The following is a 17,000-nucleotide window of genomic DNA, read 5'->3' on the forward strand; positions in this document are numbered from 1 at the left end:
TACTCCCCCCACCTACTTTGCCTGGCCTGGTCTGGGCCTTGATACATGTAGGTTTGGTGCCGGGCAAGACGCGCCCGAGCGAGGGCGAGGCGCCAACGGCGGCCCTTTTTCCCTTTTACGCAGAGCTTGATTGGTCCGTTTCCCGCCCTCGCCGTTGTGGTGGCGAGCCAGGCAGCCGCGAAGGGCGTGTAGGTGCAAGCGATCGCAGGCGCGTGGCTATGAGTCGCGCGTGCTTCGGTTGGTCTGTTGGCCGCATGAGCATGTCTGTTTGTCATGATTATAGCAGCTCGACCATGAGGGTGAGGGTGGTGGTGATGGTGATGTTGGGAACCCGTGGCGAGGCACTCACGTGCGCCTGCATGCATGTGTATGAGAAGGACAGAAGGCGAGAGAGGACTGACTCACTTCACCAAGAAAGCGGGGGGAATATCAAAAGAGCAGAAAGCTTTGGCAAAAGCATGAAAGAAAGACGGTGGAAAGAGAAAAATCAACGTCACTCAAACAACAAAACACTTGCAAAAAGTTCATTATTATCAATAATATTGTGTGGGACTATGTGGCTAACCCATGCCACACTTCTTGCCCCAACAAGCAAGGAGACTTCCGGGTGGGTCAAGGGGGGTTACGACTACGACTATGTAAAGCTGGGGACGCGTGGTGCTGCTGCAGTGCTGATATTTGTACAATTGGATGAGATAAAGGAGATTGACCCATCATCATGCCTGCTGACCCAGAGAGAGAAGAAGAAGAAGAAGAAGAAAGACACAACACGCCCAAGATCGATCCCAACAGTCAACACACCAGGCACCCTTTTGACGCCGCAAAACACCCAAGAGAAGAAGAGGAAACGCAAAGAAAAGATCCCAGAGCCCCCATGGTGACTCCCTCTCCAACGCGAAACCCCACTACAGCTGACTGACCGACTGGCTGCAAAAATGACCGATGACTCAAAAAGGCAGACGTTTACGCTCACGGACGGATGGAAGAAAGGAAGAACGAAAAAAGAAAGAGAGAAAAGAAATGCAGTGACCCCCATGCCAAAGCCCGAACCCCGACATGACCCGCCCCGGCCTGTTCATGATGACGACGATGCTGAGTGGTGGAAAAAAACAGAGAGGTGGTTGTTGGTGGAAGTGGTGGACGTGGAGAGAGGCTAAGAAAAATCCCGGTCTAGGCCCGCCATGTCATGCGATGCCGCCTCTTTCGTCTAGTTTGCATTACTGCTGCCGCCCCTTCGATTCTTCTTTTTTGGACACGCTGTAGGATGGATGGCAGCATCTAGTACTCGCCGAGGTCGCCCTCGTCGGCGTCGAGCCAGCCGCGGCACATCTCGACGGCCTTGGTCCACTTCTTGAACATTTTTTGGCTGGCGTCCTTGGTGATGTTGGGCTCGAAGATGACGCGGTCCTTTTGGTTGATGTCCTTGAGCTCCTCAAACTCGTGCCAGATGCCAACGGCGAAACCGGCGGCAATGGCAGCGCCAAGCGCCGTGGTTTCGCGCATCGACGGCCGGTTGACGGGGATGCCGATGATGTTGGCTTGGGTCTGCAGAGATAGGCGTCAGCATTCGGTTCCAAGAGCCAAGAGAGGCGTGGTCTGACAGCGCCGGAAGGGCGGATGTGGGGGTGGGGAATTTAGGTGGGGAACAGAGTGCTCTGGCGCGTGGATCGACAGGGCGACAAGAACGGGGAAACGAAACGAATGACCAAGGCAACCAGTAGCCCCGCCAGTCGGTCGCTAGGCAAGGAAGGGAAAACAACGTACCTGCATGCATAGATCGCTCTTGCTCATGCCACCGTCGACGGCGAGTTCCGCCAACTTGTGTCCACTGTCGAGCTCCATGGCGTCGAGGATGGCCTTGGTCTGGAAGCACGTCGCCTCAAGCGTCGCTCGCGCAATGTGGCCACGCTGCGTGTGCTGCGTGATGCCGAAAATGGTTCCCTTGGCATCATCGATCCAGTACGGTGCGAATAGACCCGAAAAGGCCGTGACGAATACGGTGCCGCCGTTGTTCTCGACGCTCGATGCCAGCTCGCCGACTTTGTCCGAGTCGCGGATGAAGCCGAGGTTGTTCATGAGGAACTTGACGCCAGAACCAGCCACGGCAACGCTACCCTCGAGGGCGTACACGGGCTTGCGCTCCTGACCAAAGTGATAGGCGACCGTGGCGAGCAGGCCGTGGTGCGAGATGACTGGCTTCTCGCCAACGTTGTAGAGCAAGAAACATCCAGTACCGTACGTGTTCTTGGCGCTGCCCGGGGTGAAGCCCTGCTGACCGACCAGGGCAGCGGACTGGTCTCCAAGGCATCCAGAGATCTTGATGCCCTTGAGGGAGCCTGTGGCAATTGAGCCGAAGGATGTGGAGCACGAGGACGGCACAATCTTTGGGAGCTTAATCTTGTTCTTGTCGATACCGAAGAAGCCGAGCAGCTTCTCGCTGTACTCGACCTTTTCGAGGTCGACAAACATGGTACGCGAGGCGTTGGTGGCGTCGGTAACAAAGATGTCCCTCTCCTTGCCGCCGTTCAAGTTGTAGAGTAGCCAGGTGTCGACGGTGCCAAAAGCCAGGCGGCCCTCGTCGTAGGCGCGCTTGACTTCGGGGACATTGCGCAGCAGCCAGACGAGCTTGACGGACGATGGGTAGGTGGACAAGGGCAGTCCGCAGTATTCGGACAGCTGGTCGGCGCCATCCCGCTCGCGCAACTCACGAACCAGGCCCTTTGTTCGAGTGTCTGGCCACGCGATGGCGTTGTGGAGCGGCTTGCCCGTTTCCCAGTCCCACACGAGGGTGGTTTCTCGCTGGTTTGTAATGCCAATGGCCTTGATGTCGGATATTTGGTGGCCCAGGTCTACAAACTTCTCGGTGGCGAGGTCGATGCACTCTTGGACGGATTCAACAAGCTCATAAGGGTCGTGTTCATGCCATCTGGTAGCGGGGAGGTCACATGTCAGCGTGGGGGACGTGGCGTAACGGTAGTGCGTGGAGGAGGCGGGCGGGCGGGTTGGTTGCCAGGAGCGGCAGGTGGTGGCCGAAACGAAAAACGTCTAGGCACAAGCGAACAGACGCCATGCGCGCGCGACTGGCAACGTCGCCGGCGCACGTTTGGTGCATGATGGGCGAGGCGAGGGAAAAAATAGCAAAAAGTGTTCATGCAAGACTTACCCCGACTCCGGGTATTTTTGATCAAACTCAATCTGGTGGCTCGCCACCGGGGTTCCGGTGCCGTCGAAGATGATGAAGCGCGAACTGGTGGTTCCCTGGTCGATGGAGCCAATGAAGAATTTTTCCATGCGCTTCTCGTAGGAAACGCTGCGCGGCATGCGCATGCTGCCGCGGCGGGCTTTGATTTCAGAGGCGGCGTGCTGCATCTGGGAGATGTTGTGCGGCATGGGGCCCGAAGGCAGGTCGTCTCTGGAGACTTGGACGGCGGCCATTGTGTGAGAGGAGGAGGAGGAGGTGGTGGTGGTGGTGGAGGAGTGAAAAGAAGAGGTCGAGTTATAGCAGGCGGAAGATGGGATAAATTGACGTTGGTGGTGGCGGGCCAGACGTAAGGGTAAGGCTTTGGCGGAGGGAGGGCGAACTGTGGAAAAAGGTTGGGTATCAATGCTGGAAGAGAGAGAGAGCGAGAGGGTTGTGGTGTCGAGGGAGAGGGTCGAGGGCGTGCCGTCGACGGGCTTTTGAAGGGGAGCTCACTGAAAGGAACGACGGGCATCGTGGAACAAGCCATGGAGGCGGAGCAATGGTCAGCCGTGGCCGTAAGCTGTGCCCGGGAATGGAAAGGTGTGACTTCACAGGTGCTCACGGTCCCCACCCTTTTTCCAGACTCCAGCTTCTCCGCCTGCTTGCGTTGCGACTACTTGCGGGGCGCCCGGCAGGGCAGGTTAGCCGACCCACCTGCAGCAACGCAACCTCCATCCCGCCGCGGTGCCGCATTGCCATGGCATGCCACCATGGGCATTGGCACTCCCTCACACCCCAGGCACAGTCCAGCTAAAATCTCAGACTCCTCATGTGAACACCTGCCCATGCTCCCTCGTGTCCCAATTAAAAATTCGACCGAGCTAGAACCATTGATTGCGACGGCGCCAGCGCACGACTACATGTCCTCTCCCACTCCCGTCGACTCATCCGCCACATTAGAACATCTACCGCCCTGCCCTCCGCATCCCCAAGCGCCGCAATCCCCCAACGCCCATCCCATTTCGGCTGTTCCGCGACACCTCGCCTGCAAACTCACGATGCCCAATGCCTGCCCAAGCAGTCTAGAGCCTTCTCCTTTCCTCCCCCCCGACGCGACGCGGGGGCCAGTTGACACCCCCCACCCCACCTCTCCCTCTCCCTCTCCCCGTCTCGTCTGTTCCTTTGGCCAGCATTTCCAATCCCAACAATAATTTCCTCCTGCTCATTCCTACTCCTCCTCATCCATGCCGGTGCGCACCTCGGGGTCCCCACCTGGCACCTTGACATTGGCCCCGGCTTCCCGAGCCTCAATGGCTGCACGCCTTGCCGCCTCTTCCTTCTCCAGCGCCGCCTCGGCCGTCTCCTTCAACTGCAGCACGCGATCGACCGGGTTCGGCAGCTTGCCGACCTTCTCCACAATCTGACCCCTGCCAATCAACGACACGACGATGCTCGCTCCAACAATAAACGTGAGCACGAACCGGTACGTCGTGTACCACGACGGGGTCCAGCCGCGCACTGTCGCCCGCGCGTCCGCGTAATACAAAAAGTTGAACGCCACGAATTGTGTGATCAGTGCGTACTCGACTGGCAGCAGGATCGTCGGCCACGCGACCGCCGGCGCAAAGACGCCAATCGCGTACCGACGGTAGCCCTGCTGCCCGCCAAAGCCCGCCCATTCTAGACCCCAGTGGATGGCCCCGAGGAATGAGATTATCTATCGCCCTTGGTCAGCCCCCCCGCGTTTGACCCGATGCAACTGCGAAACTTACCACTGCCCCGTACCCGACCTGCAGCGGCTCGAGTATGTGAAGAAATAGCTCGGCATTAGCGGGCGAAAGGAGGTTGATGGCGGATCCGTCTGCCCCGTGGTTGATTTCGTACGCGCAGTACACCGTCGACAGCGACGTTGCAAGATAAGGCAGCACGCCCGCCATTCCGAGCACGTATGCCTGGTGCGGCACCTCCTTCAACGAAAACGTTTCTTTGATCGTGTTCTGCAATGCCAGGTCAGCGCCTGCAACCACTTGTTCAACTCGTTCCGACTCACAATGTCCGACTTCATTCCCTGCATCATGTCTGGGTCCTTTTCAGGCTCCGGCGTCTTCGCCTCGGAAAAGATGGGGTGGATTGTGGACGTCGTCGACACCTCCTCCGGATGCGGCTCCAGCTTCTGTTTTGCAAGCTTCTTCTCTTTCTCGACATCAATCTTGTCCACGGGCGACGAGTACCGCTGGTACCGCGTCGCGGCAGCCGATATCGGCTTCAACGCCTGCGTCGAGCCAGCTTGAGGCCGTCTGGTCAACGTGCATAGCTTCGAGGTGAGAGGAGGGGTAAAGGTCGCGGCAGATGGAGTCGTGTTCTTGAGGTGAGGCGCGTTGCCAGACCTCAGGGTGCGGAAGATGGTGCGGGAGGCCGGGTTGCGCAACATGGTTCAAGACAAAATGCGGGGAAGCTGGTGGGTAGAGGCGATGATTGAGCTGCAGAGGTGGTGATGGCGATGTTTGCTCGGGATGAGTAATCAGGAGCGAGGAAGGTAAACAAACAATAGTGTAGGTCAAGACAGGACGCGGATTGAAAAAGCGGTAGCGCCGGCAGCGGTGGAGATGGGAGCTATGAGACGTGTGAAGCTTCCTAGGCCGGAGCTTGAGGGCACCTCACTCGGCGAGGCTGGGGTGGGATGCGTCGGAGGCCATAGCTCTGGCTATACGTCATGGGTACCTGACCAACATCCACCATCATCCATGTCTGTTCCAAGGTTTTGCGGCCTCCCGCCAACCACTGCTCGTCACTGACGGATGACAGCTGTGACGTGCGGGAACGTCACGATGATTATTTTTGATTTTTGATCAAGATGATGGAACCTCGACGCAGCAGAAGATCTCGCCCGTCCCCACCCAATGACGAAAAGCCCCATCCAACATTGTGATGTCGACACCAATGCAATTCTCGCCCTGCCACCCCCGGTCTCCGAAACGCATTCCCAATTCGCCGTCACTTGCTCGCCCCCTGGAGCCAATCCACGTGCGCATCTTTCGTCTCCAACCTGGAATCTTCTAGGTGCTGACGCTACCCTGGTCGCGCCTCCTTCTGTCGCATTACCCCTACATGTGCTGCTGCGCTGCCATGGGATGCGTTATCAAGGCTTGGCCTGAAAGTGCTGGGCGCAGGTATACCGAGGGCTTTTTGGAATCCCATTGCCCGACCAAACATCGCACGCAGCCCGATCTCATACATGGAGTGAATTTATATCCGTACAAGCCATCAACCATCCTGGTACTGATCAGCCTTGGCCTATCTCCTGCTCTGCCTCTTGCGTCCGCTGCCTGCCGTCAAGTTGGCTCTTGCCGCCACACCCTGCTTGTGGAAGTTCAACCTCCTCTCCCAGCAACTGCTTGTGCCCTGAACCACGCTGACCACCTCTTCCGCGACCTTTTGCGCAAACATGAATTTTCCACTGCCCTTGCCCCGCTTCTTAGATGCCGATGTGATGATCCACTCAATCGCTGCCCTCCTCCTTTGTCTCTGGTTCAGCGCCACTGGCATTTGGAGAGCTTGTCCACCACCGGCTTGTCCCTTGAGGTTCTTGATCCGGAGCAGCGGCGCGACCGAGTCCACAGCCAGGGTCAAGTAGAGGACCGGGTTGAGGGGGAGGTGCGATGGAGGTGGGGCTCCAGGGAGCAACGGGGTCGCTGGGTTGAGCTTTGGCGGAGCCGTTGTGCGGAGGTGGTTGAGGATGAAATTCATGTTCTGTAGATCAAGAGACGATCAGAGTTGCTGACAGGGAACACGGTTGTTGACGCGACAACTCACACGCTCGGCAGCCGCCTTTTCGCCGTGCTTCATCATCATGTTTGTGAAGAATTCCACCACGGGGTCCTGCCGGCTCTTGAGCCTATCCTCGGCCGGCATTGGCATGGGCACCGGTGGGAACTTCAGGCCATGCTCGTTCAAGGGCGTGACGAAGCGGTTCTCAGAAAAGGCCTGGACGCCCGTATCGTTTGGGAACTCGACTGGCAGCATTTCGTCGGCTGGCGGTTCCATCTGTCCCGACTCTTGCATCTCTTGCCGGGCAACGGCGCTAGTTGAAAACGACCGGCTGCCACCTGGTGCTGACGACTTGAGGCTATCCCGCATAACCTTTGGGAGATGCTTTTGCGCTTCTATGTCCTTCCTGATGACCTGCTCACGCCGTCAGCCAGCCGTCTCCTTGCTCGTCCGCTTTGCGTCCCAGCGTCTTCCGAGCTCCTCGTCCAAGTCCTCCACCTACTTCGTCTATCGGTGTGCCTTGCTCAATCTCTGGAGACTGCTTTCCCTGGATCTTTGCCATGTCCCTGGCCTCTTCGGATACGTGGGGCAACGGGTCCGTGTTGGGGCCCTTTGGTTCCGGCTTGGAATCGTTCTTGGGTTGGCTCGAGTCGTCGGCGAAGCCTCTCCGCACGACAGGCGCGAAGCGCGCAGCGTGCCATTGAGGCACCGCCGGTTTGGGTCGCAATGCAAGCGACCTTGCTGAGGCAATGATACTGGTTCGAGGTGGCATGGTGCGTGGTGTCCTGGTCTCCGTTCTCCGCAAACCAGGAATCGATCTGGGGCAACGCGACTCGGGGCATGGGTTGTTCCGGGCTGCAAAAATTCCGCGTTTTGGCCTTCCTGCCTTACCTAACAACAGACCCGCTCCGATCAACCACCTCAGAGTCTTGCAGACTTGCACTCAAGAGTTGAATTCGTCTATACATCGTCTATGCTGACACCAAGACATACAGCATGACAGGTTCCCAGAGACGCATGTTGCAATGCCGCTATCATGCACAAAGAAATCCGCCATGAAAGACCGGACTGCCGTCACCATGCGACGATGAAGAAAAGAGAAAACCGTGCCCCAACAACCAAAAGGACGCCTTCGCAGTCAACGCCTTGCCCGATTGAAAACTCTGCAAACTCCCTCCGAAGGAATGGACGGATGACCAGGAACTCCTCTTCTCGGTTACTCCGGACGCCACAATCCGATGCTATGCATATGACGAATATCCTTACTTTCCGTGGCGCCGAGATCACTTACGAGGAGTTGCCCTCAATCACCAAAATCTTCTCGCTGGGTCCATACAGCAAGCCCATGACCTTGGTCTTCTGCCGCTCGCGCACGCCGTGGAGGTACTCGTACGAGCCGTCGAGGCCCTTGATCTGGTCCTCGATTGCCAGGGTGCTTGACTCGTTGCTGCGCAGTAGGGGACTGATGAGGCGCTTGCGAAGCATCTCAAGGTTGCTCTTGAGTTGCTGAAGCTTCGCACGGTGATCGCCTAGAGCACCCTTGTTGAGCAGGGTGCGGGCGCGCAGCGATGCTAGCAACTGTCGGTTCTTTTCGTACTTGCGCAGGCGGGAAGCATTGGCCCCCATAAGCCGAGTCCACAGACTTGAAAGAAGGTCACCCTCTTCGCGTTCTTGCTGGTCAGTTTCGCGAAGCACGGTGCGCTGGAGATTTAGGAACTGGCGATCAATTGTCTCGTACAGGGCGAACAGGGCAGTGGAGGCTGTCAACTCATTATTGATGCTTTCCTCGAGGACGTTGAGGAATTCATTAAAGGTGCGCTGCAGCGTCGCCTTGGTTTGCTGCGGCTGAGTCTGGCCGAAAAGCTCCTTGACGACGGCTCCAATCGCCGTTGGCGCGCCGCCCGACGTCTCCAGGAGCCCTATCCGGGACAGCAGTCGGTGGACATTGCCGAACACGGACCCCAAAGTGCTGTCGGGCAGGGTCTGGATGTGCGCGAGTTCTCGCTTGGCCCAGTCCATGACTATGAGAATACTGCGCGGCGTCAGCATCATTGGCCCGGGGTCAAGCCAGAGGTGCGACAAAAAATACCTGTCGACGTCCCCGTCTACGTTTGCAAAGAATTTGGTCAATTCTACCGAGAGGGTCTTGAGGCTTTCGCTCAGCTCGTCAAGTTCCTTAACTATGATGGGTGCCGATGTCATGTTCGTCAGGCGCACGCTTTCTCCGAGATCCCAGACCGCCACTCCCGTCTCTTGCAAGTCTCCTATTTGCGACACTCCGTTTTCGCTGTAGTAGATGAAGGGTTCAAAAGCCTTGGCGAGGCCCGCAACCTTCACGAGATCCGGGACGTGGCCTGCCTGGGGCGGTTGCAAAAGAAGGCGCAAGCCAAAGAGGGAGAGCAGTGCCACGAGCAAGGCCAACAACGTCGATGAACGCGACTTGAGAATCGAAGGAAAGTTGCCGTACAACCAGGAGCAAGCAGCCTCGTAAGGCTCGGTTCGATGCTGGACTTCTGCGCGCACGGCAAGGCGAATGTCTGCGTGGTCGGTTTAGCGCATGCGATTGCGCGTTGCACAGCGGGGCTATACGTACAGTTGTGCGCATGCGCGGCTATTCCATTAGGCTGCGCAGAATCATCCCTCCTCTTCTTGTCATGGCGAGGCGCAATCGCGCGTTGCGGCGTGTCGTCATTGTCTTCGCCGTCGTCTTCCTTGATGCGCGCATCGATACCAAAGTCGCGATCCGGACTGGTTCGCGGTGTCTGCTTCAACGGGCTTCTTGGGAGAGGAACTCTGGCGGCCATGGTCGCGTCGCCCTCGCCGGCGCTCTCGTACTGTGGGCTGGTTTCGCGCGATCGCGAGGGGCTGCCTGCGGCGAGGTGCTGTCGATACCAGCCGCTGCCGGCTTTGCGCCAGGCAGGCGGCGACCACGGACCGGCGCTGTCGGACTCGTCGGGCTCTGACTCCTCTGATCGAAAGCCCGAGTGGGTGGATGGGATGCCGAAGAAGGGGGAACGGTTGGCGCGGTGGTGTGCAATATCGACGTCGTAGCAGTCGTCGACGGAGCCGGCCAGCGAAGGGCGCGAGGCGAGTAAATCCTCAAGATCTTCGGTGCGCAAGGCAGTCATGCTGCCTCGATCGTAAAGCATGGATCGTCGGCGGGCTCTGGTGGTCGCAAAGGTCGAGGGGCTCTGGGATGGTGTTGCGGCGAATGCGGAGCGGGTCGCAAACGCAGCGGCGGGACTTGGCGGCGATCAGGTGGTTGTGGTGGTGGGAGCAGGGAGTCGAAAAGTCGCAGTCGTTGCAGAGGTAAGTCGGGATCAGTGTAGGAGCCCTATGAGGCATTGCACAGCTCAAAGTTTCGAGTCGGAAGAGGATCTCGGGCGATAGGGCAACAGGTGGGTTGGAGACGTAGAGGGACGACTTGCGGGAGCTGTCGAGGTGACTTCTCTGGGACTAGGTGGGTGGCTGGGGCCGTGGTCCAATCAGCCGAGGGGCACACCCTTGCGTCTGTCCAAGGCGCTACACCTGCACCAACCCACCACGGTGCCCGTTCGGAATTCTCCCAGTCCAGCAGATGGGATAGGGGGCCCCGCTGTATTGACCGTAATCTTCCACTCGACTGTAAGCCACCGCCGCCCGTCGCCAATGACGCTGCTGCACGCTGCCCAGGTGACTAACGGGCTCAAGCTGTAACATTGACCGCCGATCCGAACGAGGGGAAGCCCAGACGCGGCCGGCTCCCTCGTCTGCCTCTTCTCCCTTGCCGTGGCCTGCCTGCTTTCGCTGCCTCTCTATTCTCGCTGCCAGGAACCACGTCGCGCGTCGAGCCCGCGAGACTGTCGTGTCGATTTCCTGGCACCGCTATGCGATGTGATGCGATGCGCGAGCATTGGGCCGTGGGTGGTTATCGCAGGGCTGAAGGGCAGGTGACCCCTCTTGTCAGGAGCCGCGAGTCAGCGCTAGATGCGGAGACCAGAGACCCTTTGACGAACCTGCGACGTTGGGCAGTAGCTCAGGGGACTCGCAAACAGGCAGAGCAGAGGAGAAACCAAGACGGCGCCTTGTCAATCGCCGCACGAAGCCTGCCATGGCCTACAATTGTCGTCGACTCTATTTCCGTCGTCGTCGTGATGGTGGCAGCGGCGCAGATAAGGTTCACTATCGCGGCCGGATACATATCAGCGCCAGCGAGCAGGGGTCGAGGCTCCATGCCTTGGGGTGGTCCGGCCCAAAGCGCGGGAGCGGCCTCACCCTCCCGTTCTCTTCCATCTCCATGTCCATTTCATGCATCCGCCGACTTCTCCTCTCCTCCCCGTCGCACCTCATTTTAATTCCCGCAGCCCGCCCAGATCGACGTCCATGCATGCCGTCGCCCTCATCGCTGCCGGCGCCGTCCCCAGCTTAGCCACTCGCCATCAGCGCCCCCGACACATGGTTTCGTGCCCCGCCTGCACGCTTTGGGCTCCACGACAAGCTTCTTTCGGGCGAGCCCTAATCCCACTTCACTCCTGTCTCTCTTCCTCTTCGTCCATGACCTTGACAGGCCCCTGCGTCTGCATGGCTATGCGGATGGACGTGGTACCGCCCTGAAACCAGAAACTCGCCACCAGCCAAACATGAAGCATCATCTCGTCTTTTGCTCCCGGCCTTGACAAGGCTACTAGTGTACGTGTTTGAACCGTTGCGCCAGGTGGTCTTGTGTTATTCGCTGGCTGCCAACTGCGCTGCCAATCGACCGGATGTACGTACCGCGTGCCTTGCGCTGTCCTCGCTTCCCCGGTCTAGGTTCTTGTCTTTCTCATTTGCTGTTGGTACAATCCCGGTCCACTTGTCCCCAGCCTCCTCATTTTTGTCGCTGCGCACGTCTTTGGTGCATCTCTTTGCCCCAAAATAGTCGACTCGCTCCTTGAAGCAGACTCAGTCTTCCCCTCTCTGCTGCCCGCAACCGCTCGCTGGCCGTCGACTGTGCTGTAGTTGACCATCCCGCGCACTACGCACAGCATCCGGGCCGTCAACCGCAGCAGCAGCAGCAGCGCCAACGGCAGCATGCGCGGAAACATGCATGGCAAGCACGCAATATGACGAGACTACGTCCGCTCTCGCTTTAGTGCATGTGGCGACTAACCCCTTGGGAGCAAGGAAAGCATAGGACAGACGGGTCGGTCCTAGCTGGTGTATTAGACTGTGCGCTCGTCATTCCGTACCGTGCTTCTCGTGCAACATCAAGAAGCAGTCGTTTGTTGTGCTACCTTCTTGGCCGTGTGAGACGCGGCGCGCACCGCGCCGTTTGTCGTGCGGCGGGGCTGACAGACGCCTCGAAAGGGGAACTTGTCAAATGAGGTATCCAGGGACCTGACGGTTTGAAATGAGCATTTTCGTCAGGGCAATGTCATTCGAGAGTCGCTGCCCGCGGAGAGAAATGACACTTCGCAAGTCCCGATGAGTCATTGGACTCACCTTCTGCAAGCACTTTACACGGCTCCAGGACTTTCACCAAGCATCCACTTTTTCTATGCGTGTCCAGAATTTCTGTGCCATTCTTTTTGGGGTTTGGTCACCTCTTCTCTTGACCATCTCATTTCCTCTACAATGACGCAAGTCTTCAACATTGATCACTTTCTGTTCAGTTTTCCCGCTTTAGCCTGTACCGTAGCCTGTCTGCAGAACAATTTGGTCGTCGTCGCAGCCAATCAAATCAACGGCAAATCGCAGATAAGAGTCGCAAGCATTCGAGGCAAGAGACGATGTCGTCGTATCCGTGTGCTCTGGAGGACGGTGCGGACCGCCAGCCTGGTTCGCCGCATGGACTGCTTATCGCCGAGGCCGGAGGGAAGCAAGTTTGAGCCTCTCGACCCGCGCAGCCAACCGCAGCACAAAATCTCCCTCGTCGACCTCGTTTGAAATTCTCAATTTTTGGACGCAGAGAAATCCGTTTCCCCACTATAGTCGTTTCCAAATGGCACGCCTTTTGGCCATGTGGCTGCTGGAAAATTTTGCCGTCGTCGCCACAGTGTGGCAACCTTGGTCAACGGCACGCTAGAACGAGTCACACATCTCGCGCGACAACTACGCCCTTGTGCCCTGGGCTCAGCTCTGAGCTCATCGCACGGCGCCGACATGGATCTGTCCTGTCCTGACGTGTCCGTCTTGCTCAAGACCACCGGTATCCCATTTGAAAACGACATGATTGGGTCCTGAGTGGGCATGAGCAATAATCTGCCGAGATGCTCGCTTTGGCATCACAGCATTGAAGCAGAGCGATGGCCGTTTCCATCCCCAGACTTGATCAAGACGGATGCTCGATCTCCCCGCAATCTCTGGGTGCCGTCTGTACCGCATTGTCCTGCATTAGGAAGACCGCCCCTCCCCAGGACGCAGCCAAGTACTGCATTCGTAGATGTGCTGACACTGACGATCCACCACTGCTGGTCCGTGGGCCACCAGCGGTACCCACCGATACCGGGGCCATGCTCTGCACCACGGCAAGCTGATCCGAGCGAGAGGAGACCACCAGGACGAGAAGCGCGTCTTTTAATTTTCTCTCTCTTCTCTTCTCTCTTAATACTGTCCAGCTATCCTCGTCAATCACGTTTGAATTTTCTCTACAATTCAAACTTCCTTCAGTCCTTCGAGAAGAATTTTGTCGACAGCTCCATGCCTATCTCAGCGTGCACTTCTCTTTGCACGCGACTCTCCTCATTGAGCACCTCTACCCACAAGGCTCTAGCATTGGCGAGCCACCATACCTAAATCTAGTCGACCATCCTTAAACCTCCTCCCCGATGACAGCGAAACAAAAAGATGTCGAAGCCGGCCTTCACGACCAAACGAATCTTCTGCCCACCCGGCAGCTGCTCATCGTCTTCAGCTGCATGTCCCTGAGCTTGATGGTCTGTTTCATTGACCAAAATGGACTCGGCGTGCTGCTTCCGTCCATCGCAAAGGACCTCAATGCCGAGAACACCATTAGCTGGGCCGGAACCTCCAACTTGATCGCAAACACCGTGTTCCAAGTGCTCTACGGACGGCTGTCCGATCTATTTGGACGGAAGCTGGTTTACGTGTCGGCGTTGGCATTGCTTTGCATCAGCGACTTGCTATGCGGACTTGCAGTCAACTCGACCATGCTGTACTTCTTCCGCGGCCTAGCAGGCGTTGCCGGCGGTGGCATCACCAGGTACGATATCGGCCCACCACTCGAGCACCACCGAATGCTCCCCCTCCTCCTGGACCAAACACCCTGAGCTTACATCGATACCGGTAGTCTGTCCATGATGATTGTCAGCGACGTAGTAACTCTCGAAATGCGCGGCCGGTACCAAGGCATCCTCGGCGCTATGGTAGGCATGGGCAATATGGTAGGTCCACTGCTGGGCGCTGCGTTTGCGCAGCACTCGACCTGGCGCGGTCTCTTCTATCTCGTGTGCCCCGTGGCCGCCGTCTGCGGAATCATCAACTGGTTCATGGTACCATCGTCCATGCCGGCCGAGGACTTCAAGGAAAACGTCAAGAAGATTGACTTTTGGGGCATCTTGACGGGCTCGGCGGCCATCATCCTCATCTTGATTCCCATCTCCGGTGGTGGATCTTATTTTGCGTGGGACAGCGCGCTGGTCATTGCCATGTTGGTCGTGGGCGGCGTGTGCGCGGTGGCTTTTGTCGTAGTCGAGTGGAAGGTAGCTTCACTGCCCATGATGCCGCGTAAGAAGCTTTCGAGACCCCAAATCATCAAGACAGTAATGTTGACCATGCAAACAGTGGCCCTCTTCCGCAACATCCCCGTGGCCGTCATGCTCCTCCAAAACTTCTTCTTCGGTGCCGTCTACTACGCCTACCTGTACTACCTGCCGCTCTACTTCCAGAACGTACGCGACATGACGCCACTGCTCTCCGCCATCCTGACCATCCCCATCGTCTTTTGCCAATCCTTCTTCTCCATCATCACCGGCCTCTACATCTCGCACTACAAGCGGTACGGCGAGATCATCTGGGCCGGCTTCATCCTGTGGACCATCGGCTCCTCCCTTCTCACCCTATACGACCGCACGCTGCACATTGCCGCCATCGTCGTCATCAGCGGCATCGTCGGCACAGCCGTGGGCTTCATCTTCCAGCCCACGCTCGTCGCCATGCAGGCACACTGCACCAAGGCGCAGCGCGCCGTCGTCATCTCCAACCGCAACTTCCTGCGCTCGCTGGGCGGCGCCTTTGGCCTCGCCATCTCAGCGGCTGTCCTGCAAAACAGCCTCAAGGGCGCCTTGCCCCCGGCCTTCAAGAGCCTGGCCGACTCGACCTACACCAGCCCCGACTACTCGCAGTACAGCGCCGCCGACGGCGACGCCATTCACGACGCGTACGCCCACGCCAGCCGCACGGTTTTCATCACGCTGGCGCCGTTCGTCGCGCTCTGCCTCTTGGGCTGCTTCTTCGTCAAGGACAACGGCTTGACGCGGCCGGACGAGGAGGGCCAGCCCGGAACCGGCGCTGCCACCGATGCCACGGTCACCCAGGTCGGTCCCGAGGAGGACGACGACGAGAAGGACCAGGAGAAGCATGGTGCCGCTGATGCCGAGACGCCGCGTGCCAGCGTCTCGGTGGCGCCGGAGGGCAAGGAGGCGCCGAAGGCGAGCGCGCAGCCGATGGGAGAGACGGGGGCCGTTGAGGAGACGGCGGGTGCGCGTCGCCAGTGATGGCTTGTTCGATGAATGCGGAGGAACGTCCCCCTGTTTGTTCCTCTGCCGTGTAATGCGGAGAAACAGAAGCCGAGCGGATGCGAACAAGACAGACAGGCAGACTGCCTGCCCTCTTACTGACCAGCGCTGCTGGTGATTTCTCACATAATCTCCTGTTTCATCTCTCTTTCTCTTTATCTTTTTCATCTCGTAACTCTCTCATGCCTCTCTCATCCGTTTCCATTCTTCGCATTTCCCATTCCATCTATTTCCTATTTCCTTCGTAGAGCATTTCCTTCTTCGCTTACAGATTGCAAATCGAGCGACACAACCCATCTTCCTATTAGACATTAACCACAACCCAGACCAGATCAGACACGAAGCAGCGAGGAGCAACAGGAAGAGCCGCACAGACTACATAGCAGAAAACGGCAGCAGAGCGGAGCGGAGCCATGACCGGGAGTCGAGGAGACCGATATCGGAGACCCTGGATGATGTGGCGTCACGAGCGCACCACCACAACCGCACTGCCTCCCTATGTCATGGATGAACGATGATGGATCACGGCACGTTAGAAGGAGCGTTTGGGTCACGCTTCTCGGTATGATTGATGACGAGTCACAATTGGTTTAGCATTGTTGGTTGTGGGCGTTCATCATACCCCTTTTTGAGAACGGAGAAGAAGTAGATTATAGAGACATAGACAGGAACATTGAATAGAAGAAAAGGAAAAATCAAATTGCGTAAGCTGGGTCGTTGATGTCGTGGTAGTGTGTTGATGTCGTTGAAGTCGTTGATGTCGTGGTAATGGGAGTGTAGTGTGGGCGTAGTGGTGATGGTGGTAGTCTTCGGCGTCGCGGTCGTCGGCGTCGTGGTCGTTGTCGTTATTGTCGTCGCCATCGTCCCTTGAACCAACTGTACAGAAAGCGCATTCAAAAGAAAGGAAAAAAAAAAAAAAAAAGAAATCCACCTCAACCACCACATCTACAACAACATCTCCACATCTCCCTTCTCAACAAACACAAACTCGTCCTCTCTCTCCTCCTTCACGTCTTCCCCCTCAACAAACAGATCACTCTCCCCCCTCATCTCCGCACCACACAGCATCCCCACACTGACTCCAGCACACACAGACAGGGCCGCGACGGCCAAAAAGAGCAGGAAGACAGCAAGCAGCGCGAGGTACCCGAGCAAGGGGAAGCAAAACGACAGGGCGGTGGACGCTCCTCCCAGGGTGATCGACATTTTGATGGACGTGAGGTTGGTGGCGTCCGGAGGAGTTGTTTGTTGTTGAGCTGGGTGGGAAGGTGGTGTTGGCGTTGGCGTTGTCGTCGTCGTCGAGTTGAGCTGAGCTTGCTCGTTTGCTTTTGTCTGAC

General features: G+C 57.7%; 8 protein-coding genes across 8 annotated transcripts; 2 read left to right on the plus strand and 6 right to left on the minus strand.

The window, feature by feature from the left end:
• Positions 1-435: 435 nt before the first annotated feature.
• Positions 436-1,157, minus strand: J3D65DRAFT_11745 (uncharacterized protein). Its single transcript, XM_066793793.1, has one exon. It carries the CDS (start codon positions 1,034-1,036, stop codon positions 635-637), a length of 402 nt encoding a protein of 133 aa, XP_066659500.1. The 5' UTR covers positions 1,037-1,157; the 3' UTR covers positions 436-634.
• Positions 1,158-1,278: 121 nt separating this feature from the next.
• J3D65DRAFT_643411 (FGGY family of carbohydrate kinase) lies at positions 1,279-3,327 on the minus strand (the record flags this gene model as incomplete). Its single annotated transcript, XM_066802085.1, has 3 exons — positions 1,279-1,545; positions 1,765-2,926; positions 3,164-3,327. The coding sequence occupies 3 exons, from the start codon at positions 3,325-3,327 to the stop codon at positions 1,279-1,281; spliced, it is 1,593 nt and encodes a 530-aa protein (XP_066659501.1).
• Positions 3,328-3,909: 582 nt separating this feature from the next.
• On the minus strand, positions 3,910-5,844 carry J3D65DRAFT_609050 (uncharacterized protein). The gene is made up of 3 exons (XM_066798648.1): positions 5,232-5,844; positions 4,954-5,178; positions 3,910-4,898 (listed from the first exon to the last, which is right to left on the minus strand). The coding sequence occupies exons 1-3, from the start codon at positions 5,610-5,612 to the stop codon at positions 4,410-4,412; spliced, it is 1,095 nt and encodes a 364-aa protein (XP_066659502.1). The 5' UTR covers positions 5,613-5,844; the 3' UTR covers positions 3,910-4,409.
• Positions 5,845-6,405: 561 nt separating this feature from the next.
• On the minus strand, positions 6,406-7,978 carry J3D65DRAFT_11787 (mitochondrial 37S ribosomal protein uS7m). The gene is made up of 3 exons (XM_066793796.1): positions 7,452-7,978; positions 6,995-7,363; positions 6,406-6,931 (listed from the first exon to the last, which is right to left on the minus strand). The coding sequence occupies exons 1-3, from the start codon at positions 7,719-7,721 to the stop codon at positions 6,476-6,478; spliced, it is 1,095 nt and encodes a 364-aa protein (XP_066659503.1). The 5' UTR covers positions 7,722-7,978; the 3' UTR covers positions 6,406-6,475.
• On the minus strand, positions 7,979-10,456 carry J3D65DRAFT_11753 (uncharacterized protein). Its single transcript, XM_066793795.1, has 2 exons — positions 9,543-10,456; positions 7,979-9,486 (listed from the first exon to the last, which is right to left on the minus strand). The coding sequence occupies exons 1-2, from the start codon at positions 10,096-10,098 to the stop codon at positions 8,237-8,239; spliced, it is 1,806 nt and encodes a 601-aa protein (XP_066659504.1). The 5' UTR covers positions 10,099-10,456; the 3' UTR covers positions 7,979-8,236.
• Positions 10,457-12,202: 1,746 nt separating this feature from the next.
• J3D65DRAFT_11870 (uncharacterized protein) lies at positions 12,203-13,033 on the plus strand. Its single transcript, XM_066793804.1, has one exon. The coding sequence runs from the start codon at positions 12,392-12,394 to the stop codon at positions 12,851-12,853; it is 462 nt and encodes a 153-aa protein (XP_066659505.1). The 5' UTR covers positions 12,203-12,391; the 3' UTR covers positions 12,854-13,033.
• Positions 13,034-13,734: 701 nt separating this feature from the next.
• J3D65DRAFT_673034 (major facilitator superfamily domain-containing protein) lies at positions 13,735-15,642 on the plus strand (the record flags this gene model as incomplete). The annotated part of the gene is made up of 3 exons (XM_066803520.1): positions 13,735-14,129; positions 14,217-14,653; positions 14,711-15,642. 3 exons carry the CDS (start codon positions 13,735-13,737, stop codon positions 15,640-15,642), a joined length of 1,764 nt encoding a protein of 587 aa, XP_066659506.1.
• A 628-nt stretch (positions 15,643-16,270) lies between these two features.
• J3D65DRAFT_609064 (uncharacterized protein) lies at positions 16,271-16,778 on the minus strand (the record flags this gene model as incomplete). Its single annotated transcript, XM_066798649.1, has 1 exon — positions 16,271-16,778. A coding segment is annotated over exon 1 (329 nt), but the record flags the coding sequence as incomplete, so codon positions are not given.
• Between the last annotated feature and the right edge of the window lie 222 nt (positions 16,779-17,000).

The sequence above is a fragment of the Phyllosticta citribraziliensis genome (assembly GCF_038025025.1).
Source record: "Phyllosticta citribraziliensis strain CPC 17464 chromosome Unknown J3D65scaffold_1, whole genome shotgun sequence".
Taxonomy (NCBI): domain Eukaryota; kingdom Fungi; phylum Ascomycota; class Dothideomycetes; order Botryosphaeriales; family Phyllostictaceae; genus Phyllosticta; species Phyllosticta citribraziliensis.